This window comes from Synchiropus splendidus, chromosome 11, assembly GCF_027744825.2.
Source record: "Synchiropus splendidus isolate RoL2022-P1 chromosome 11, RoL_Sspl_1.0, whole genome shotgun sequence".
NCBI classification, from domain to species: Eukaryota; Metazoa; Chordata; class Actinopteri; order Syngnathiformes; family Callionymidae; genus Synchiropus; species Synchiropus splendidus.
In genome coordinates, this window is record NC_071344.1 from 3,769,367 (window position 1) to 3,790,203 (window position 20,837).

The 20,837-nt window shown below is 44.2% G+C and overlaps 2 protein-coding genes across 3 annotated transcripts; one reads left to right on the forward strand and one right to left on the reverse strand.

The window, feature by feature from the left end:
• Nucleotides 1–2,374: 2,374 nt before the first annotated feature.
• Nucleotides 2,375–18,055, forward strand: slc43a1a (solute carrier family 43 member 1a). The gene is made up of 15 exons (XM_053879460.1): nucleotides 2,375–2,542; nucleotides 6,377–6,537; nucleotides 7,379–7,571; nucleotides 8,620–8,675; nucleotides 8,770–8,846; nucleotides 13,262–13,354; nucleotides 13,442–13,575; nucleotides 13,650–13,777; nucleotides 13,848–13,994; nucleotides 14,063–14,098; nucleotides 14,167–14,302; nucleotides 14,802–14,931; nucleotides 14,999–15,072; nucleotides 15,361–15,484; nucleotides 16,534–18,055. Exons 2-15 carry the CDS (start codon nucleotides 6,384–6,386, stop codon nucleotides 16,729–16,731), a joined length of 1,680 nt encoding a protein of 559 aa, XP_053735435.1. The 5' UTR covers nucleotides 2,375–2,542; nucleotides 6,377–6,383; the 3' UTR covers nucleotides 16,732–18,055.
• A 644-nt stretch (nucleotides 18,056–18,699) lies between these two features.
• On the reverse strand, nucleotides 18,700–20,818 carry med19a (mediator complex subunit 19a). 2 transcript variants are annotated; one of them, XM_053879463.1, is made up of 6 exons: nucleotides 20,503–20,818; nucleotides 20,068–20,190; nucleotides 19,743–19,876; nucleotides 19,563–19,659; nucleotides 19,401–19,495; nucleotides 18,700–18,980 (listed from the first exon to the last, which is right to left on the reverse strand). In XM_053879463.1, the coding sequence occupies exons 1-6, from the start codon at nucleotides 20,720–20,722 to the stop codon at nucleotides 18,915–18,917; spliced, it is 735 nt and encodes a 244-aa protein (XP_053735438.1). In that variant the 5' UTR covers nucleotides 20,723–20,818; the 3' UTR covers nucleotides 18,700–18,914. The 2 variants fall into 2 exon arrangements, with proteins under 2 accessions (XP_053735438.1, XP_053735437.1); XM_053879462.1 differs by having other exon boundaries at nucleotides 19,401–19,498.
• Between the last annotated feature and the right edge of the window lie 19 nt (nucleotides 20,819–20,837).

A 20,837-nucleotide genomic window follows, 5' to 3' on the forward strand; every position in this document is an offset into this window, starting at 1 on the left:
CACGCTAATATATCAATAACAGCAGCCTGCCGGAGGATGTGAGCGAACCCTGGTGAACTTTTCCCACCGTTGGGAGCTAGAGAGAATCACATCAGCAGGAGGCTGAGCTGACTGGATGTTCTCTGGTTCTCATGGACGTGGCAGGTTATAGGTGCGGTCAAATGCCATGTTTGCAGGTCCCCACAGCTGGAGAGGCCAAAGTCAAACAGGATTATTTCATTAAAATTGGGGTCGTGAAATGCTCGCTCACATAGATCCAAGAGCTGGAACAAATGCTATATGACCAAGGGCAGAGCCAGAAACGGATTCTGACAAATCGCAGTAGTTGGAAATAGAAAAAAAGGGAGCCATTTTCCGAGGGACACGGCGGGGAGCAGCCTTTGTGCCGCTCACCCCGTTGGAGCTGTGAACAAGCAGGACTAATGCTTCTGACTAGGAACGGGAATTATGAGGGAATTATTCCTGCTAAGCTGTCAATCTGACAGAGTTAATCAAGATTGAAGCCTAATGTTCTTTCCATGAAGGAACATTTAGCTGATGAGCCACACTTCAAAAGCAGGGCGAAACTTTTTCCAGACTTTTTAGACAGCTCTAAAACAGCTGAACATCGATCTAGAGACAGTGGGTAAGAGGCCACCAGTCTCTTCTGTGACATGGCGAGATAATAATCTGCTATAGAGATCACTGATGGTTTAAACTGGTGCACTGGAAAATTGTTTTGTTTACAGGTGACATCATCTCCCAGAATGTGACACCACAAGTCCAGGTCTGTCACAACAGCTGATCTATTTTGATCTCTTCTGGACCATAGCCAATTTAATGGTGATCATCAAGAAAAGCCATCTACAGTGTCTCATCTAGTGTCACTCTAGAGTCTGAGGGTGAGAATATATCAGTCAGCTGACCCTGGAACACGACAAAATGGAGGCCATTTCTGAGAACAGCCAAGTCTGGCCATCATTTCTTCAGCTGCTGGCCCCACAACCTGATGAATAAAGAAAGTGGAGGAATTTAAATAAATGTTGCAGCCTCTGAAAATAGTATTTCCAAGTTAAAGTGGTGTTCTGCAAGGTTCCTTTTGAGGCTCTCTAACATTTTATGATTCATATTACACTGGCTGTTTTTGCTGCCTTGAGTTAAATCTAATCACATAGAGTTGAAGGATTAAACTGGGTATGTTATACTGCACTGATGGGGTCGGGTCCATCATGAAGTCCAGCTTTGGTGGTGAGCGCCATAAGATGTCACCGCTGAGGAACCAACAGGGACAAGTCTGGAGTGGAGTGGATAAATGTGTTGACTAGGTTTGCCATTAACCTTGTTCAGAACACAATACCATGTTGCTCCATACGCCTGGGTGAATGGAAACCTTACTTGCGAGCAGCAGTAAAATATTCAATAATGAATTATCCACTGTCAACAAAATGGAACTAGAGAATCATCAAGATTAACTTGAAATGATCTCAAATATGAACCCTCAACCTGACCTCCAGTAACTCACTCCCATACTGTATGTATCTGTAGGATGGATGAACGACGTATGTTATGGAATGGAATGGACTTTATTTAATATAATGCACTTGTAAACGATTTAAATATGCATGAACGAATGTGATCCATCAGACAAAGTGATAATATTTTGATGAAATGGACCACTTTATTTCAGCATTTGATGTCAGAGGTCACATCCTTCAACCGCGAGTTCCCCCACAGAAATATTCAGAGTCTAATCCAATAACACTGAGGAAGCAAAATGAGTTGCATGAGGATTTGATCTGCGTCACTTCTCGACATGATCATCAGGGACACGTTCCAAACTGAATCGTTATCTGATGTTGACAGTTTTTCAGCCGGCGTGGACAAAGCCTGACACGCACGATTGACGGAATTTTGGTTTGTTTACACTCACTGGCGGTTATTTGAGCCTGGTGTTTTCAGACCATGACGACAAAGGGAGTCGATAAATCATTAACTAAGACAGTTCACCGCTGGGAGTGTTGAGTGCTACCCACGTGCTTCATCATTATTGTGAGCTAAAAAAAAAAAAGTAATTCAGATGTCAATCGAATAATAATAATAATAATAATAATAATAATAATAATAATAATAATAATAATAATAATAATAATAATAATAATAATAATAATAATAATGATAGTGTGTTATTTGGATGTAGCTACTTTCACAAACATCGATTTAATAAATCAGAATTTATTTCAAAATCAGAAGGAAGTGCAGCTTGATCTGCTTCAGGGGCGTCACTCCCTCGTGTTGGGTGACGAGAGTGTGGCGGCTGTAGGAGTGACTTTCCTCCACCCTGCTGAGGCGGTAAACCCCTGGAAAGAGGGAGGGAATTAAAAGTCAAATTAGGAGAAAAGGGGGGTTGTCTGTCATGAAACCTGAGAGAAAAGAAGCCTGGAAGCGAGCACGCAACCTTCACATCAGGGGAAGGAAAAGGAGGAACAGGACTTCTCTATCCTGCCTTAGATTGACTTGTGTTCCTTTCCACATTTTTCCCACTTCGTCGCCGATACAGTCTGAAGTAAGTACGTGTTTGTGACATTACGTGTGAGTGGTATGACGTGTAATTCGTGTGTGGAGCGCGACTGACCGGCTGAAACACGTGGCATTGCAAGTATTTGTATTTGTGTAATTTGTTGTTTGCAAAGGGTGCAAACAAAGCATTTTTAAACATATTTATTCATAATTTGTCGCGTACCAAACCCTTTCTTTTTTCCCCCAAAGATAATAGGAAATGCATGACCAGATAAAGAACAGACCGAATCCTTCACTGACTGGGCTCAGTTGTATCAAACCATTGTGTTGTGCTCCATGCCATGAGACAGAAATCTGTCCTTGGAATGCTTTCTTTTTAAACATTGCCGTTCAATGAGGCATAATCTCCGAATGCACGTGAACGCATCCTCCACTTTTGGATACTTGCCGTCTGTTTGGTTGCGCCACGTGACCGGCGGAACGGACGGGCCCCGCGGTTTCAGTAACCGGACCCGAGTTGAGGTCATGCCCGCAGAGAGACAGCTGCTCCGGGGGTTGGGCTTCGCGCACTCCTATACTCCTCAAAAGTTTATGTTCTTAGAAACTCGTGAAAATAAAGAGTTTGTCCTGCGTCCCTTTGAGTCCTGCGGAGTTTGATAAACAGGAGTGCGGAGCGGCCAAACGCATCGAGAGCAAGAGCAGGCGAGGTGTGTCGCTCCTTAGCTTTAGTGTCATTCTAACCTTCATTTAAGAAGGTCGAAAGCCTCATTGAGATTGAAAACTTTTTACAAGAGAAATCTGGTCAAGCAACAAAGTAATTCAAAAATAATAATCAAACAATTATTATGGCTTTTGCTATCTAGTTTATGCCTATGAACCTAATTTAATTTTGAGGAGACAATTATTATTAGATTAGACATATGTAATGTTGCATCAGATCTGTCAGGTATTTCAGGAAGCCACCTCCATATATGGTGTTGACTAGTCCTCACTCACACACACACACAAACCTTTCGTCCTCGCAAGTCCCTGCTAACCTGTTTCTTTCTGTCCTGTTCGCTTTAGAGCGTGTTGCAACACCAGACTGCCACATTTGGGTGACTTGGTGTCAACAGTGTGTTGCGTCTGTGAAAGAACTGAACAGGCGGGAAGAGAGGAAGCAATGTGTGATAAGGCAGTTTATGTGCCTAAAGGACGCGCGGACACTCTGATACCAGCAGAATTTGAAGACCATGCTAAAAATATGTGTCTCTACAACCCTTTTTCAGACTTATGTTGATATTTTTGGAACAACTTTGCCATGAATGGGAACTTCCCGGAATAATTGTATGAGATTGAGCTCCGAATCCTAAATAGCATGGACAAACTGGAGTGCGTGTTTTTGATCCCGCTCATCAATCCAGCATCGCAGTTTGTAGACCCAACTTGTGGCGCAACAGTGGATGTGGAGGCCAAATCAGTCATGGGCAGTAGAGGAAGATTACGAGTCATCATTCAGAAACTTGGCTTCTTTGCTTGGCAAGTCGAGTTGGTCCAGGATGGCAGAGATTTGGGAAGAAGCTGGCTGAACTGTGGGAGAATGAAAATACACTTATTAATATTGGGTAAATATAGTTGAGAAAAAAGAGAACAAAAAGTTAAAGATGAATTATTGTATTTAAAAACAAGATGAGGTGTGTGGCGCGATATATGGAGGGAACCCCCACTTTTTCAAAGTTGTCTGTGGTCACTGGTCTGGATAATCCCATTACACACGCAGCACACACGTCACTGTCCGCTTAGATCTTCATCCAGAGCCCCAACTGATAAAACACCCTCATTAAAAACTGCTGAAAGTCTTTCCTGTTTCTGGCCGTGACCTCCCTGCCACCTGCCCCCTCTTCCTCCCCATCCTTCCTTTCCTCCTTGTCCTTTTCCTGGTTCACGCTCACAGGAGGTTACATTTGGAGGCATGTGACTTTTACAGATTTTGAGTCGCAGTGACCTGCGCAAATAAACCACTGAGCAGATTACATTTGGCTGCAGTGTGTGCTGGGGAGCATGTGTGGGCCGACCTGTCGGACACTGTTACATCATCATTATTTCTAAAGTTAAGGGCTCAGTTTGACTTTGTAACAGGACGCTTGAATATAAATGGTTTGGCTAATCTGCCGTGGCTCATTCATCTGAATGAGCGGGCTGTAATCTCGCTCTGTTCTGATGTAAATTGTTGTCACCCCTGGGCTGTTTTCAGATGTAAATGTCAAACTTATTTTGATGCGGTGTGACTCTCAGAAATTGTTTCCCTCTGTCACAATCACTGCAGTTAGGGAGACCCGCACCGCAGGGGCGGTGACGAAGACTGTTAGGTGCAATCTGTCAGATACCAAATGGCAATTTACAAGACAAAGAGGGTCGACAGGAGCATTAGTTGGGTCTATGTGAAGACTTCCCCTTTGTCTTCCACGTGTCCTTGTACCTGGTTCCTCCACTTCCAGCATGTCACCTTCGTTCTCAAGTGGATATGTTTGTCTTTCTCACTCATGATGTGGCTTTGACTTTAAGTGCATCTCACCACAATACAAGAAGTGGTGTGTTGACAAAATGTGTTCTGGAAATAACTAAAAAAAGCAGAAAAATATGAGGCTGAGTGAAGGAGGTACGTCTTTACATGTGAATAATCATGACAAAATAAAAAATAAAAACAGCGTTGCATAAAATAAAGTTTAGTAAAAGCCGATATTTAGTAATAGTACATTTTTATGCAAAGAAGGAAATGGTTGCAATTTAGAAATAAATACATGTCAAGACATAAAATGTCTTGCTAAATTTCTAATAGTTAAATAGCGAAAAAGTGAGAATGTGAGAAGTAAAAGTGAGAAGAAAGCTCTTGAATATAGAGTATTCGTAAACAGAGGCTAGGACAAGGAGAGTATCGTCTTATTTAACACAAGAACACCAACAGGCAAAACTGAGGGCGTCACCAAACTGGGAATGAAGACCTGAAGCAGAGAATAAAGGAAGGGTTGGTAAACAGAGAGAACAAACAACAAAATGTTACTGGTAAATGGAAAATACACTGCGAGTCAAACATATGGAGCAAAAGTATCACTAGAACAAGAAAGTCAAAGGTGTGTGGCAGTCACAGAAACTGAATAAAACTCATTCCTCTGAGAGGCTAATTGACCAGCATGGGAGTGAAGCTTGGCTGGGGCGTTGAGAGCAGGTGTGTTGACAGTCTGCTCAGTGCCAGGTGCCTGCCATTAACAACGCCAACACAAATGCACAAACTTGACAATTAGAGTGGATTTGATCAAATGATGACTAGTTGTTTATTGTTGATTTGTATATTTACTATAAAACGGCGTGAGAGCTGCAACAAAAACTACTGGTTATGAGCTATATATATATATATATATTGTCCACGGGAAATCAAAAAACCATCAGTTAATTGGGGATATGTAGTTCAAAGGAGCTGAAATTGTTATTTCACCAGTGGTGTTCATCTTCTTGTTGAGTGTACTTGTGACTCCAGTTCAATGGAGAGCCCAAACCGGTGGTCACGTGAGGTGAAGCTTGGGTGGGCGTGGTCAGACTGTATCAGCGGAGTGGCAGCTATTATCTCCGGCGCACACTTCCCATCCAGGAGGCTCCTCTGGTCAGCAAATAAACCGCCAAATCAGCAACCACGCCGACATTTAACCTTCCTCTGAGCGGGTTAAATAAACAAGTCCAGTCGACCAATCACACGTCTTATTTGGATTTCAAATGTGCTGGTCAGACTGGATGCCGTGTTATATGGCGTGATCCAGAGGAATATGCTGACATGCTGTCTTCAACAAAAATGTGCATTCGATTGTATGTTTTTCATCGATAATTGATTTGTTTTTTATTTTTTCAGCGCAGTGATGGCGCCCACTCTGGTGCAGGCCTACAGGAGGCGCTGGTGGATGGCAGTGACGGCCGTCATTGAGAACCTGCTGTGTTCCGCGGTGTTGCTCGGTTGGGGCTCCCTGCTCATCATGCTCAAGAGAGAAGGCTTCTACTCCCACCTGTGCTCAGGTACCAACAGCGCATCGCACTTGAACAGAAAAATCGCAGATGAAGATTGTCTGGTGCCCTGGGAGCTGAGGGCCAGGTTTAGAGCAGGACTGCCCAAACTCTTCCAGAAAGGGTCACAGTGGGTCCTGGTTTTTGTTCAAGTGTAACCAACAGGTGACAACTGAAACAATCTTCTGTTAGAGTGTGTGCTTGTTGGGTTTGAACCTTGGCACTTGAGGACCGGTTTGGTCGCCCCTGGTTTCGAGTGTTGAGTTGGAGGTGGCAGCGACTGGAAGCCACTGCATGGAGGGAAGTGTGAGCTGCTGAAGTCAGGTGGCCCAACAAGAGGGGGGTTGATGTCATGATGTTGCTCAGTTGTGATCGAGTGTCACGCAGGTCCGGTCAAAGTGACCAAAGAGAGTCAACAGAGACACTGAGGATTGGGTCAGAAAAAGAGCTGAAGCTGGCAGCCGCAGAGTCTTGGTTTCGTGTCTGTGACACCAGCCACATTTCGTGAGAGGCTCTGACCTAGTTTAAAAAAAACTCACCTTAATAATAATCACCTTAATGACCTTCCATGTTCCCAAATGGTAATTACACTTCCTTGTCTGTGATGGCTGACAGCCAGTGCCAGGTGCGGAGAAACAGTACACTACATTTAATGATGTGTATGATTAATATGTGTGAATGGAATATTTGTTATTATATTGGAGGACAATAGACTAGCATCAAGGTACTGGTGGGTCACGGCAACTCAACCTCATCAAATAAAGTTGTCGTTTACATTGTAAAACGGTCAGTGACATTAGGAGCAAACCAGATGCCACGCCGTTCTCGCTCTGAACTGCAGCTTCTCTTCCAGAGAACGACTCGGTGGTGCTGCCCGTGGGCAACTCCTCCGGTGGTGAGGCAGAGGAATGGCTGAGCTGCGTGGACCAGGAGGAGATGTTGAATTTGGGCTTCACCATCGGCTCCTTCTTGCTCAGTGCCACCACGCTTCCCCTGGGCATCCTGATGGACAAGTTCGGACCACGTCCCATCCGCCTGGTGGGCAGGTAATGGCGTCATATCAGTCGCCTCAAAAGGTTTATGGAAGCGAGTTGTTGGCTGCCACGTGAACTGCACAAGCATTTGCTTTACTTTCACCACTGCATTCAGCCAGGTCTCACATAGTAAATTCCACAGAAGTGGATGGGTGGCATTCCCAGAATGGGAGTAGGTGCTCCATTGTGAGTCGATGAATGGATGTGGGTGTGGTCAATCTGTGTGGGTGTGTATGCATGTTATTACATGACTGTTATATGCTGAAATATTTTCTTAATAGTCTCAATTTTTAAAGGTCAGTAGGCTAAGTACAGTTGCCAGAAGGATTTTCTGATTTGGACTTTCCCAAACAAAACACATCTACGTGGACTGTTGACTGACACAAAACTGGTTAAATTCTTTTAAAACTTTTATCCAATCATTGACTGCTTTCTTTGGGAGGAAATATGAGTGCCCAGAGGAACCTTGCTCAAGAACGCTCGGAGGTTATATAAACTGTGATCATATTTCAAGCCAAACTTCAGAGGCAGAGCTCATAAAAATAAACCATTAACATTTTCAAATTCACTTTGAACTTATTATAAAAGCTCCTGTCTAATAATGCATGCCTCTGGAACCTGTTAGTCATTATTTCAAACAAACCACACCTAAACAACAGTTGAGCCTCTGTGGCTCCTGAAAGAAAGTGACAGTATTCATGATGTCTTCAGGCTTGACACATGCTTCGCGTCGATCATACAACTGCTCCCTGCCCTCTTTCTGCAGAATAATATTTAATATACAAACTTTCGGCCTCAGTATTAGCAGAAACATCGCTGGTTCAAAAATCAGTGTTTGTCAGTGGGATTGACCTTCTACTCTGACCCTAACCCTCATAGGCTCTGCCCCTTTCACTCTCACATGAATGTTCTTCTTGAGCAAAGCAGCTATGGAACTTGAGATATTCTGTTAAAACTGGTGTGAAATGAAATGAAAACATGACTCAACATGAGTTTGTGTGACTCACAGCTTCTGTGTAGCTGCCACATCAAACAAAGACGTGTCTTTATCTGTCCACAGTTCTTGTTTTGCGTCGTCTTGTATAATGATGGCGGCGTCCTCCTACAACCCTCAGAGTAAGTCACCCTGACACTTCGGAAAACTGCATTCAGGCTGGAACGTCTCTGCAAAACCTTCAGTTCTGATGCGAACTTTTGATCCTGTCCGCAGCTTTGTCAGCTCTCATCTTCCTGGCTCTTTCTTTGAATGGTTTTGGAGGAATCTGCCTGACCTTCACCTCCCTCACGGTGAGTCACGCAACAGTTGTAACAAGAGTTGTTTCAGTGTTGATCGACACAATATGAGATAACTCATTCATAAAATGTTCAGATGTCGTTCCCACAAGAAAGGAGCTGAAACATTTTGGTAGCTGAGTCTAGGGATGTTGTGGTGCCTCAGCTGAGGAAACAGTGTGTGTGTTACGTGGGGTTGTGTTTGTTGACATCCCAGCAGACATGTGTTTTAGCGTGTGATGTGTCAGCTGGCACCAGCATTATCAAGCGCGTCCTCAGTGTCCTGCCAGGTATGCTGGTCCCCGCTTGTGTTAGAACAGCATGTGTTTGCATTCGAGCTGCACATGACTTTCGGCTGGTGGAAAGTGTTTCCACCAATAACAGGCCGCAGTTGACCACACACCCTCCATCACGCCGGCCCACTCACCTCCGTCTAAAACAGCCTGTTCCTCTCTTCCACCCCGACTGTCAAGTCAGAGTGCTTTTAACTCGGCATGACTGTGCACACATGTGGACACACTTAGCTGTGTGAGTGGAGCCACGAGAAACAGATGTGCAGGAAGTTAAATGTACAGCTGCCCTTTGAGCAGTTTTACTATGCTACAAAACAGTCAGACTTTAATAAACAACAGCATATAGTGCGCCATAATAAAACAACAGTGTTTTCACCGATCATTTTCAGTGAACATTTGTTTGTGTTTACAATTGAAATGGAGTAACAATTGAGGTTTACGTGATGTAGCTCTGTGTTATATATCATTATTTGTTTTTAAATTGTGTAGCATGTAGCAAGTACAAATGGGTGAACTTGTAAACTTGAAGTGACGTAATCCAAGATTGATTTTTTTGTTTTTATTTCAACATGGTGACCCATGATAGCCACTTTTTTTGCTAGCATATGGGCAGTGCAACTCGCACATGGGCAGTCACCAGTTTCTGGATAAATGTATGATAATTTTACAGCCAACTGAAATCTGCGAAAACTGGTTTATTGTGGTTAATATGCCTGGCTAAAGGAGCCAGTTTTACGTCATCCTACTTTCCAAGCCAACGTGTTGATGCTAAGCTAACCTAGCCTAATGCTGTCCTTTCCCCTCCGACCTACTACTGAATCACTTCCACGCTGTTGTTGTTTGTATTTCTATCCTTCCTAGGACTCTTGAAGGTTTCTCATTGACATAACCCTTTCCCCAGCCTTTCATCCTTCGCCAAACCATCCAAAACACATGGCTTCAACCAGGACTCTGACGCAAACTAAAACCCAATTATTATGACGTGGTTATTTTGAAGTTTTAACCCTCAAATTTAGGTTCAACCGGAAAAATGGTCCTCACTAAGTGTCCTCACAAGAAGGAGCTTTACCAAAAAATATTTTTTTGTCAGGAATTTGTCCCCACGAAGTAGGATAAACAAGGCCACGCTCACAAGCACCATCTTCACCCTTTCCCCAGCCTCTCACCCTAAATCTACCCATTCAAAGCAAATGGCTAAACTTAACCACCTTAACCAAACTGAAACCCAATTACTATGACCCAGTTATTTTGAAGTCTTCATCCTCAAATTGAGACTTAACCTTTTGGGGTCCAGCAAAAGGGCTCCACTACGAGGTGTTTTTCACGAAAAACGTCCCTCACTTGGGTAGATAAAGTCTCACACACACAAACATACACACAATTTACAACAATGACTGCAGCTCAAATTACAATGACCGGAATTTATTGTTCCTCTATTTCCCGCCATCATCAGGGAAATAGCACCGTGACACAGAAACGTCACCAATAATGTCGACAAACTTGTTAACATTTTGAGTCATACAAAAGTTGCGAAACTAGTGGGACAGGAAGCATTAGATGGCCTAGCTTCTGTGCATGTGAAGAAGAAACGCTTTCTAAGTCAAATCTCATTTGAATGGAGACTTCACTTCAGTGGCCCATGTCTGTGAACTAAGCAAGTGAAGCTCATGGCCACAGCAAAGCCAAAATTGAGCGCAAGAGTGGAGTCCCAGCAAGTCAGGGTTATCAACCGTACAGTCATGTATTTATAGTCATAGAAAATAACACGGTTCATGTCCTTGATATGAACACATTTCGGGCACCTGACCTCGATGCAGCTGGTGCAACACATCGGTGCCAACACTTTGAAGGTCTTGGGTCACACATTCACACTGAAGGAGTCAAGAAGAAGCCGTCGCAAATCATCTGTGGTTTTGTGTTGCCTGCTGTGAGCACCGCAGAGACAAAACGCTGCAGCTGCGGCGGAGAGGGAGATCAGTCAGAAAAGAAGAGGAGAAAAAGACTCCCACCTCCGTCCTTTCATCGTGCTTGTTATTGTTTATACCCCACTGGAGGCAATTGAGTTGATTATATTTATTGAAGGTAATGGATCGGAGCACACTGTGTCATTGTGCTTCTCTATCACATGATATTAGACCTGATCCAACCTCGCCTCACCTCCTTCACCTTCATCTTTGTTGCATGCATTTTTATTAACAAGCAACTGTGAGGTGTAAATAGTGAAACATTAAAGACCAATAATAAAACAAATAGATCATTTTCTAAGCAATAGTGTGGTCACATGACTTGGGGTGCACCATACAAACCCATTGACCTGGTGTGTCCCACATTCATGTGCCAGTTATTTTCACCTTTCCGTCCTAAATTAAGCCACAGATTTCATCCAATATTCCCTCTCAGAGCTCATTAGGCTACTATTTGGCCTAATCTCCCGGCAACCATTCACTTTATTAAACCTGCTGCCAAAGTCCCGCAGCGCTCAAGTCAGTGAGCACCGCAGGAGCCGGGTCTAAACTGATTAGTCACGACGAGTGCACCGCAAAAAAGCTCAATTTGTGTGTGACTTTTCGACACCGGTTGACCTGTGTGTGTGTGTGTGTGTGTCGGTGCGGTCACGTGTTTCCATCCACATCTCCCTGTCAGTCAGAGAGTATGTGAAATATGTCATTTGTCCGACCCAACAGGACAGTGGTGGGAATCGCGCCTGCTGGTGGCACATGCACAGACACATGCCCCATCAGTCAGCTGACAGCTGGCACGGCTGGAATATACATCTTTGAACAGGAGCGAGCGATGCAAACTCCCCTGTGTGCTCAGAGGGTCCTCTCGTCTACGCTCGATAAATCTCTGCTGTCAGAGACTCCGGCCCTCCGCTCCTCACGCTCAGATGTATTCTCAGAACAGATGAATGAGGACGAGTGTTCTTCTCCATGTTTTTCTGGACTCTCCCAGACAAACTGTCTCAACAGCCTTTTTCCTGCCCGCCCTGGGACTGACCTCACGTTTCCCCCCGGCCGCACAAACACTTTCGCCAGCCTGCAAAAACACTGATGGTCACACGATCGAGGAGGCAAATCTAAACGCCCAGCTTTGCTCACCTTTCCCGAGTGCCGCGGCTGGAGGAGTGCCGGAGTGGCGTAATACGCTTCCTGGAGAAACCTCAGAGAGGAGAAATATTATTTAACAAGTGTTTACTTGTTGTGATGCTGGGAATGTGTCCAGCTACTTCACTCCCAAAACATTCAGCAGCCATTTTCTGTTGACTAAGCTGAGAATGTGGACTGTTAAATCTAAGTATGTGCTTTTGTTCAAGCTAAATTCCCATAAATGTCTCGCTTGTTGCTGATGCCAGTTTGTTTGCAAAGATGATGTCACAGCAACAAGCCTGTTAGCACCTGCAATGTCAGCCCGCATTTACCAGCAACATCAAATAAATACCAATATTGTTGACACAGTCGAACTGATGTGTATCAAATGACGTGTATTTCAGGATGTTAGCCATTTTTGTCATCATTGCTACTTTCTTAGCACCTTCAAACTGAAATGCTAACTCCGCTAACGCTAACTTTTGTTCCGTTTATTCAGTTTGGTGTCAGTCTCACGAGCAGTCGAAAACCAGTTTGTCATTGACGCTATAACTGTGTCAAATGATTCAACCTCTTCTGAAGAGACATGATGGGATGTCTGAGATGTAGCAGGCTACTTCTGCTCATAGTTGAGAAAGAATAGTGAGCTTATCAAGCTACACACTTAAAACCCACACATGTGATCGGGAATCATGATTGACCCACTTCACCACTGGATCAAAGGACACCGGCTACGCTGGCTACAATAGGTCATTGTGGCGTGGGCTAATCCACTTACTACAGTAAATAGGTCGACCTGATATAGGATGTGTTTGTGCCTGGTGCCTGCTCACTTTCCCGCCGCGTCATGTGTGCCCTTGAGCTGGGTGAACCCCCTTGAGTGACTTTTTAATCCTGATGTAAAGAATTTCAGCGACTGAGTTTCTGCTTAGTGTTGTCCTTTGAACTGAGAGCCATGTCCAAGTGGGTCATGATGCTTTTCTAATTCTCTGGATTGCGTAACAACTGTTGAGTTTCCTTCAGGAATGTGTTTTTTGTTTTCCCCGTGCAGCTCCCAAACATGTTTGGAGCCCTGAGCTCCACCGTCATGTCGCTGATGATCGGCTCCTACGCCTCCTCAGCTGTCACCTTTCCCGGAGTGAAGGTAACTTTGATGTCATCTGCTGAGAGCCGACATGCTGCACGCGGCAATAGAGACGCCATTTATTAATAATGGGTCTCTTCTTTCCAGCTGATCTACGACGCTGGAGTCTCCTTCCAGGTGATCATGTGGTGCTGGGCCGGTCTGGCTGGGTTCGTTTTCTGCAACTGCTTCTTGAACTGGCCTGTTGAAGGTTTTCCGACCCCCGACGAAGTGGACTACAGGTCAGTGTGGAAGCCCCCTGTTTCCACCGTAAGTTTGGACGGCGTAATTCTTACCTTCTACATTTGTCTGACAGTAAGATCTTGACGTCTCTGCCGGAACGTCCTTCCTCTGACCAAAAGATTGTGAGAGAGAAGCTGAATGAGAAAAATGGCGACATCCAACATTCCATGGAGAAGCTTCCAAATGGACACGACACACCAAGTGAGTCAGGAAACACTTCATTTGATACGAATAAAGTGCTGAAAATGACTGTGAAAACCTTGTTTCTCAGACTCCATTCCTTTCCGTCGCTCCGTCTTCTCGCCCATCTTCCTGTGGAGCCTGGTCACCATGGGGATGTCTCAGCTCAGGATCATCTTCTTCATGGGGGCCATGAACAAGATGCTGGAGTTTATGGTCACACATGGCGAAGAGCATCGTAAGTCTAAAGCACTGAAACACCAGCAAAAGTCTCCACCCACCCAAGTTAACGCCACTGTCTTCCAGCTTCAGAGGAGCTGGTGATCGAAGCAGAAGAGAAAGGTGAGCCACCCACACCATGAGCCGTGTGTTTCAAATGTATCGTACTCATTGTGGATTTTCTTTCTCAGTCAGTTTCTACTCATCCATTTTTGGGACGCTGCAGCTGCTGTGTCTGGTCACTTGCCCTCTTATTGGTTACATCATGGACTGGAAGATGAAGGAGTGTGAAGAGGAGAAACCTTTGGCCCGTGATGCGGAGCAGAGGTATAAATACCCAAAGATATGTGACTGCAAGTAACATCCGACTTACGACTGGGATCCGTTCCGACCAACCGGTCGTAAGTCAGATCGGACGAAAGTCGAAAGCCATTCAAAATAGCAGTTGAAGTTTACAAGTTTACATATAGAGTGAGACTAGCACGAGTGGTGAGAGCGCCTACTGTGGCGTGTACTTACCCACATTAGGGCGTTTCCACCCCAAGAAGGGCCAAAATATTGGCTTCGATAAGGGACCCAAACGTAGCTGATGGGGGACCCAATGCCTGAGACACATACTGTGGGTAGAGTTGCAGCAGCAGCCATTGTTGTTGCTGAGCGTTAACAGGCATTTCTTGCCTCTCAGTTTTAGCGTCTCAAACGCAGTATTGTCGTCATTAAACTCATCAAACCTATTGCAAAACCAACAGCCATTTACAATTACGTGCAAAAGGATGAAACTTTCTCTCTGCCATGTTTCAGCTTCTTCTCTTTCTCTGCTTCTCAGTGGGAGTGTGGGCCCCAAAAGAGACCGAAAAATCCAGAAGGTGACCAATGCCATGAGGGCTTTCATCCTCACCAACCTGCTGCTCATCGCCTTTGGATGCTGCTCGCTCATCGACAACCTGCCCCTACAGGTGAGAGGCTGTCATCACCGCAAGCCCTTTGTCACATCAGCTGACCGTGACTTTGCTCCCCCTCCAGATCCTGACCTTCATCCTCCACACCATGGTGCGCGGCTTCATCCACTCGTGCTGCGGAGGCCTCTACGCTGCTGTGTGAGTGTAGCTGGTCACATGATCTGTGCCGTCCCCGGTCACATGCCTCTCATCTTCAATCGCTAACAAGATAATGACACGTCGGCGTGTGTTTGAGCAACGAAATAATGCCGCGTTTCCGACTCATTTGGAGTTACTTGCCAGCAGCAGGTTAACACCAAACATCAAGCTTCTCTTTACAATGTGATAAAAGCAACCAGATGTGGTGACAAACACAGCTGCAAACCTGGTCAGGGCTCAGCATGTCTGACTGTTGGCATTCTCATATTCCTCATGTCTCCTCCACAGCTACCCATCCAACCACTTTGGCACCTTGACAGGGCTGCAGTCCATGATCAGCGCTGTGGTGGCTTTGCTGCAGCAGCCGCTTTTCATCGCCATGGTGGGACCACTGAAGGGAGACCCCCACTGGGTGAGGACGCTGCACAGAACAGCACACAGACATGAGGAGCTTCATCTCACTTTAGATACTTATAAAGTCCATGACACGTGGTTACTCTTGAAGATGTCATCTGTAGTCTCAGGAAAGGTGCACATTGATTTGGAAAACTATTTTAATTCAAAGCCTCAAGTTTAAAGTTAACTTTGACTCAATATTGCTCAATATATTTTTAAATATAAAATGTGTTATATTATTTCATGCATTCCTCGTGGATTAATTGCCTGTATAAACATTTCATCTCAATGTTTTTCTTGAAATAGTGAGCGCTTCAAAACCATGACGCCATCAAACGTTGTTTCGTATTGCAGTGACACCTGGTGGCCACAACGCAGAATACACATATTTATTTCCTACTTTATTTACTCAAGAATTAAAAGCGTGTCTGTGGTGGATTTAAATTTCGGTTATAATAGTCCAAATACGTTTTGAATGCAATTTTAAAACGTGCCAACGATTAAAAATCGGTATAGTATAAGTATTCAGTATAATACTAAGAACTATTGAAACTCGAAGAAAATTGTATTGTAAAAGAAATATTCATGTAATATTAACAAAGACATCATCTGCCAGTAATGTAAGTTTCCTCCTCCAGACTTCACTGATAGTGTGGTGCGTTCGGGCGGCATTTCACCTCCAAACATGCTTTGTGCTTCTGACTCTTTCTCATCTGAAGTGTCTTTACTCTGCACTGTTAGTGTACATGCAGACCGTAGGTGCATTGCTTATTCTTCTAAAGGCAGATTTCAGCGATATTTTAATACCTTTTTCAAGGTAAAATTCCTTCAATGTGTTTCATTCATGTTCCTCCAAAATGTATTCACCTGCTTCTTGCTTGACTGTGTAAATAAAAAGCACATTAAGAAATGTTTTTAAAGAAAACGGTGAGGTTATTTTATCCTATTTACAATGCACCTGAGTGATAAAATTGTTATAGTAACTCAAACAAGAGTATTCACACAAAACAGAGGCTGCAGACTTTCCGAAATTGACCCTCCACCTCTGTCCTCATCGGTCCACAGATCAACCTGGGCCTCCTCATCCTCTCCCTGTCTGGATTCTTGTTGCCGGGTTACCTGTTTTACCACCGCAGACATCTGATCAGAGAGCGCGAGGCTCGCGACACGCTGGCGGCGGGGCAGGAGATGCAGGCGCTGAACCACAAAGAGGCCAACGGACACAAACCTCACACCAACGGTGTGGCTGCCGTGAAAGCTTAAACAGAGATTTCGTCACCTTTGCCTTGGACAGGACCAGCCCTCTTTGACATTTGCAGTGTTTGACTTCAGATCCCCTCAGCAGCACCACAGTCCAAATTTTTTTAAAGAAAGAGGTGTTGTATTTATTTTTTTATTACCCGTGTCAGTCAGTGAGCCAAATTAAATCAAAGCCATAGCCATTTTTCATCCGCACAGATTCTCGCGCGTAATGTGCGACCACGGTCACAGCGGCACCAATGTCCAATGAAGAGTCACACCAAAGACAAAGGGGGACGTTTTTCTTCAGTGTGTTTCACCACATGTACTGTACTCATCACGCTCACCTTGATTCGCACACACACCTGTTTTTTTTTTTTTTTAGCAGACAAACATTTAGTTACTTAGATGTCCTTCTCATTATCAAATTCTGATACTGAGCTCAGTATTGTAAAAAGAAAATCGGATACTTTTTAGAAGTACTTTTCACACGCAGTCAGGTCTGTTCAAGGCCCCTACGACCTTGGAAGGTTGAACATCTGACCGCTGTCTTGAGAGCATCACTGAGACACACAGCAGATAGACTGGTTGTAGAGACATAAGTTCTACCTCCTCCATTTCCGTTTTTTTGTACTGTCTCTCTGCAACACCAGTGTTCACTCTCACGTTGTCGACCCGCTAAGTCCCAAGTCGCCCAGCTTTTAAGAGTCCGGCCTCGGCAGTTTCAATGCTTTTAAATATGTATTTTTCATTTGTTTTTTGGCGGGGACGAGGCCTGATCCTTCACACGTGACGCAGTGTGTCGACACTTTGTACGGCTTTATGCACAGAAATGAAATAGTGTGTGTATAAATGTGTATTTAAGTGTATTTTTTATATATTTGCTGTAGCTTTAAAAGGGATGTTTCATTGTCATCAAATTGTAAATAGAATGTTGTGTCTTTTTTTTTTTTCGCTTGGGTGTGAGCCTTATCCGGTGCGTGGTCTGGATCCCCCCCAAATTTCACAGTAGTGGAAGAGTTGTCATTTGTTGCATTTAATCGTTTGTTTAAAAAAAAAGAGAAGACTTTCAGTGTTTTGTGGGATGCATGTATATCCTTCTTTATTATGCAACCAAGGAACACCAGTGCCTTACTGTTGCCGTCCTCCTGGCAGTAAAGAAGCATGTGTATGTGGTCCATTTACTGCCACGACTGTAGATTTACTCGAGTGTGAATGTCTGAATCACAAAAACGTGGTTTTTGTTAGATCTTGATTAAGTCCCGGCTTGTGCTTAAATTATTTGTACATGTCGCCTCCGACACTTCATTGTTGAAGTGGTATTGAAGAATGTACACAATAAATTATGCTTGAGCGAAGTAAACAAATGAAAAGTTTCTTGTCATCCAACCAAAAACATGACTATTGAGTGCAGAGACGGTGCTAGTGATCACGCACCGCCATCTACTGGACAACTTTGGAACTACGCTGGCGTGAACAGGCGGACGGTGGGGGTCGAGTGAGCTCTCGTGACACCTGGTGGACAAATTATTGTTTACACCTGAATCTATGCAGTAAGGAAGGACGTGGTAGTCTGCGTGTTCGCAGTGACAATTCAACTGTTTATCAACGGTTTCTAGATAGCAAATATAAAAGTCATGTAGTGAACGTTTTTTATCGTGACATTAAAGAGCAGAACACAAAGCAAAATGAGATCAATTGTATCGACGCATCTCGCAGCCTATAATCCTAACATAATACAGTGCCAGCGAGGTATTATCGACTGCTATTCGCAGGTGGATGGTTGAGAACAGTCTGATATTTTGGACACCTCACAGACTAGTACACTCAAATCTAGATACGCTTTCTTAATATTAATAAAAAAAAAAGGGTGGATAATCACTTTAACCAAACAATGTGTTTAAGATGAGAATTTGTGATCAGGCACACACATGTGTACCATCTTATCGCTAAGAAAAGAAAAACAAGAAAGTAAAAAGCGACAAAAGCTGTATAATACCAAAGTTTATTTGAAGGTGGCATCAAGGTCAAAAGATGTTACAACATAACCAAACATCCTTTCGCTGCGCACAACAGCTCACCAACATTTCATCCGCTGCTCGGTCACACTGCCGTTCTCTCAATAATACAAGTCTTCATAAAACACACACACACATCTTCTCTTACAAAATGCAGTCACACACATGCACTCACACAGTGGGCCCTATCTATCTGAGGCTGTTGCTGTTGGGCTGTGAGCCGGCGAGGCCGGGGTGGTCTGGACTGTGGCGGTTCTGCAAAGAAGAGTGAATGAGGTCCTTAATAGCACAGGGAAAGCTGGAGCCACACAAACATGTCTTCACTAGGAATGACTTTCAGCGCACAGGAGGAAGGAAAGTTAATGGAACGCAGATTACAGGATTCACATTGGCAAAAGCATGAAACAAAGTGTTGCGCTCCTTTATGACTGAATTAGTAAACATGAAGGGAACACATTAAAGGAAGAATAATGATCCAGTCAATGATAGAGTTTTAAAAAGTTGATCTTCAGTGTTTGAGCGCCCCCAACGGGCAAATAACAGACTTGTCTGGAATCAAAACGAAATATAAAAATATTGAAGCAAAATTTAATTCCAAGCTTTAGATCAGACTTGACATGTATTTTCATAAACAAACAAACAAACAAACCTAATCATAATTCCAAATAATCTCACCTTCTTCTTTTTCTTGTCTTTCTTCTTTTTCTTCCGGTCAGGATCATCATCCCTCTTCTTCTTCTTCTTCTTAGGGTCAGTGTCTGATGGAGTTTCTGCTGTGTGAGAGACAAACATATCAATAAACGTGGAAGAAAAAAACACAACATTTTGCAGCTTCACCTTGTGGTAGAGGGTCCTGGGGCCGATGGTGTTTGTGCTTGTGTTTGCTTTTCTTCTTTGGAGGTTGTATGTGCATGAGTCTGTACTGTTCTGGCAGCTGGAATTAAACAATGGTGGTCAAGTCAACGATCTTTTAAGCTGACAGAGTGGAACCTGACTGAAGGAAATATTGTTCAGTACCGGCCCAGTGTGTAGTCTGAAGCCTGTTAGCATGGCGCCGGTCAGTGGACTAAAGGAGTTTCCAGATACCGGGGGTTTATCGATGAGCGAGCGAAGTGAGCTACCGTCCTGAGTCCCGGGACAGTCGATCATCCCTGAAGAGAGGGACATGAGAGCACAAGGTCACAGGGTGGCAGCAATAAAAAATGGTTCTTAGTGACCAGTTTCCTGAGTCAAATTCAATAATATCTTGATGACACAGTCGATTCAGGACATTCTGGGCCAGAAACTAATGGATCCAGGACCAAAAAACGACACAACACATGTGAACATTTAAAAAACCAACCTGGTAATTCTGGTAGAAAGTTGCTGAGCTTTTCCTTCACCTTCTTCCCACAGAATTTGTTGTAGGCGTGTTCCAGGTTGTAGTGTGTGATGAGGTTCGTGTTTCCAGTCAGCTCGTTCCCAACTACCAAAAAAAAATCAAAATTAGCAACTGCGTTAGATAAATGTTGCAACCTAAGAATTTACCACTCGGACAACCACAAAAAAACGAAGGCATTTTTCCTAATAAAACGTCCTTGCCCTGGATAGCGACTTCATGTATTGACCAACACAGGATACCAGCAGCAGCTAGCTGCATCTTGCTGGCTTTAGCATGTTAGCATTGTTTACATTCTGCTTGGACCACACTGGCGTCCCGTCCTACTACTGAAAATTATCAAACCATGTATGAACTGTAAAAACTATGCGCTCCTGACGGCTCAGAACACGCTAGTACCGGGCAGCTCTCGCAGTAAATAGAAGGGCTCATTCATGGCTCCTGGCTTCCGCAGAGCAGGCCCCTCATCCCCGAGCTGCGGTGGCATCTGCGCCGTCACTGAGACCTGGTTTGGCGGAAGAGGCGGCGGCGGCTTCCCCGCTCCGAAAGCCAAAGAAGACGAACCGGCTGGTCCCTGAGTTTCGTTTTGACCGTACAGCGTTGAAAAAATCTCCGTCATATTTATCACAAGTTATGAAATAAAATAATTCGCCGGAAAAGGAAGATTACAGCTGCGATGGCTTCTTCCGAGCGTCATTTGCTGTCCGCTGTGACGTCACTGGCCGACTCGTTAC

Excerpts from the sequence above, each read along its gene's own strand:
- slc43a1a (XM_053879460.1), top strand. The coding sequence starts at position 6,384 with ATGGCGCCCACTCTGGTGCAGGCCTACAGGAGGCGCTGGTGGATGGCA. Across the intron at positions 8,676-8,769 it reads GTCCTCCTACAACCCTCAGA|CTTTGTCAGCTCTCATCTTC; the intron begins GTAAGTCACCCT and ends TCCTGTCCGCAG. Across the intron at positions 14,099-14,166 it reads GATCGAAGCAGAAGAGAAAG|TCAGTTTCTACTCATCCATT; the intron begins GTGAGCCACCCA and ends TTTCTTTCTCAG.
- med19a (XM_053879462.1), bottom strand. The coding sequence starts at position 20,722 with ATGACGGAGATTTTTTCAACGCTGTACGGTCAAAACGAAACTCAGGGA. Across the intron at positions 20,191-20,502 it reads TTTACTGCGAGAGCTGCCCG|TTGGGAACGAGCTGACTGGA; the intron begins GTACTAGCGTGT and ends TTTTTTTGGTAG. Across the intron at positions 19,660-19,742 it reads TCAGACTACACACTGGGCCG|CTGCCAGAACAGTACAGACT; the intron begins GTACTGAACAAT and ends GTTTAATTCCAG.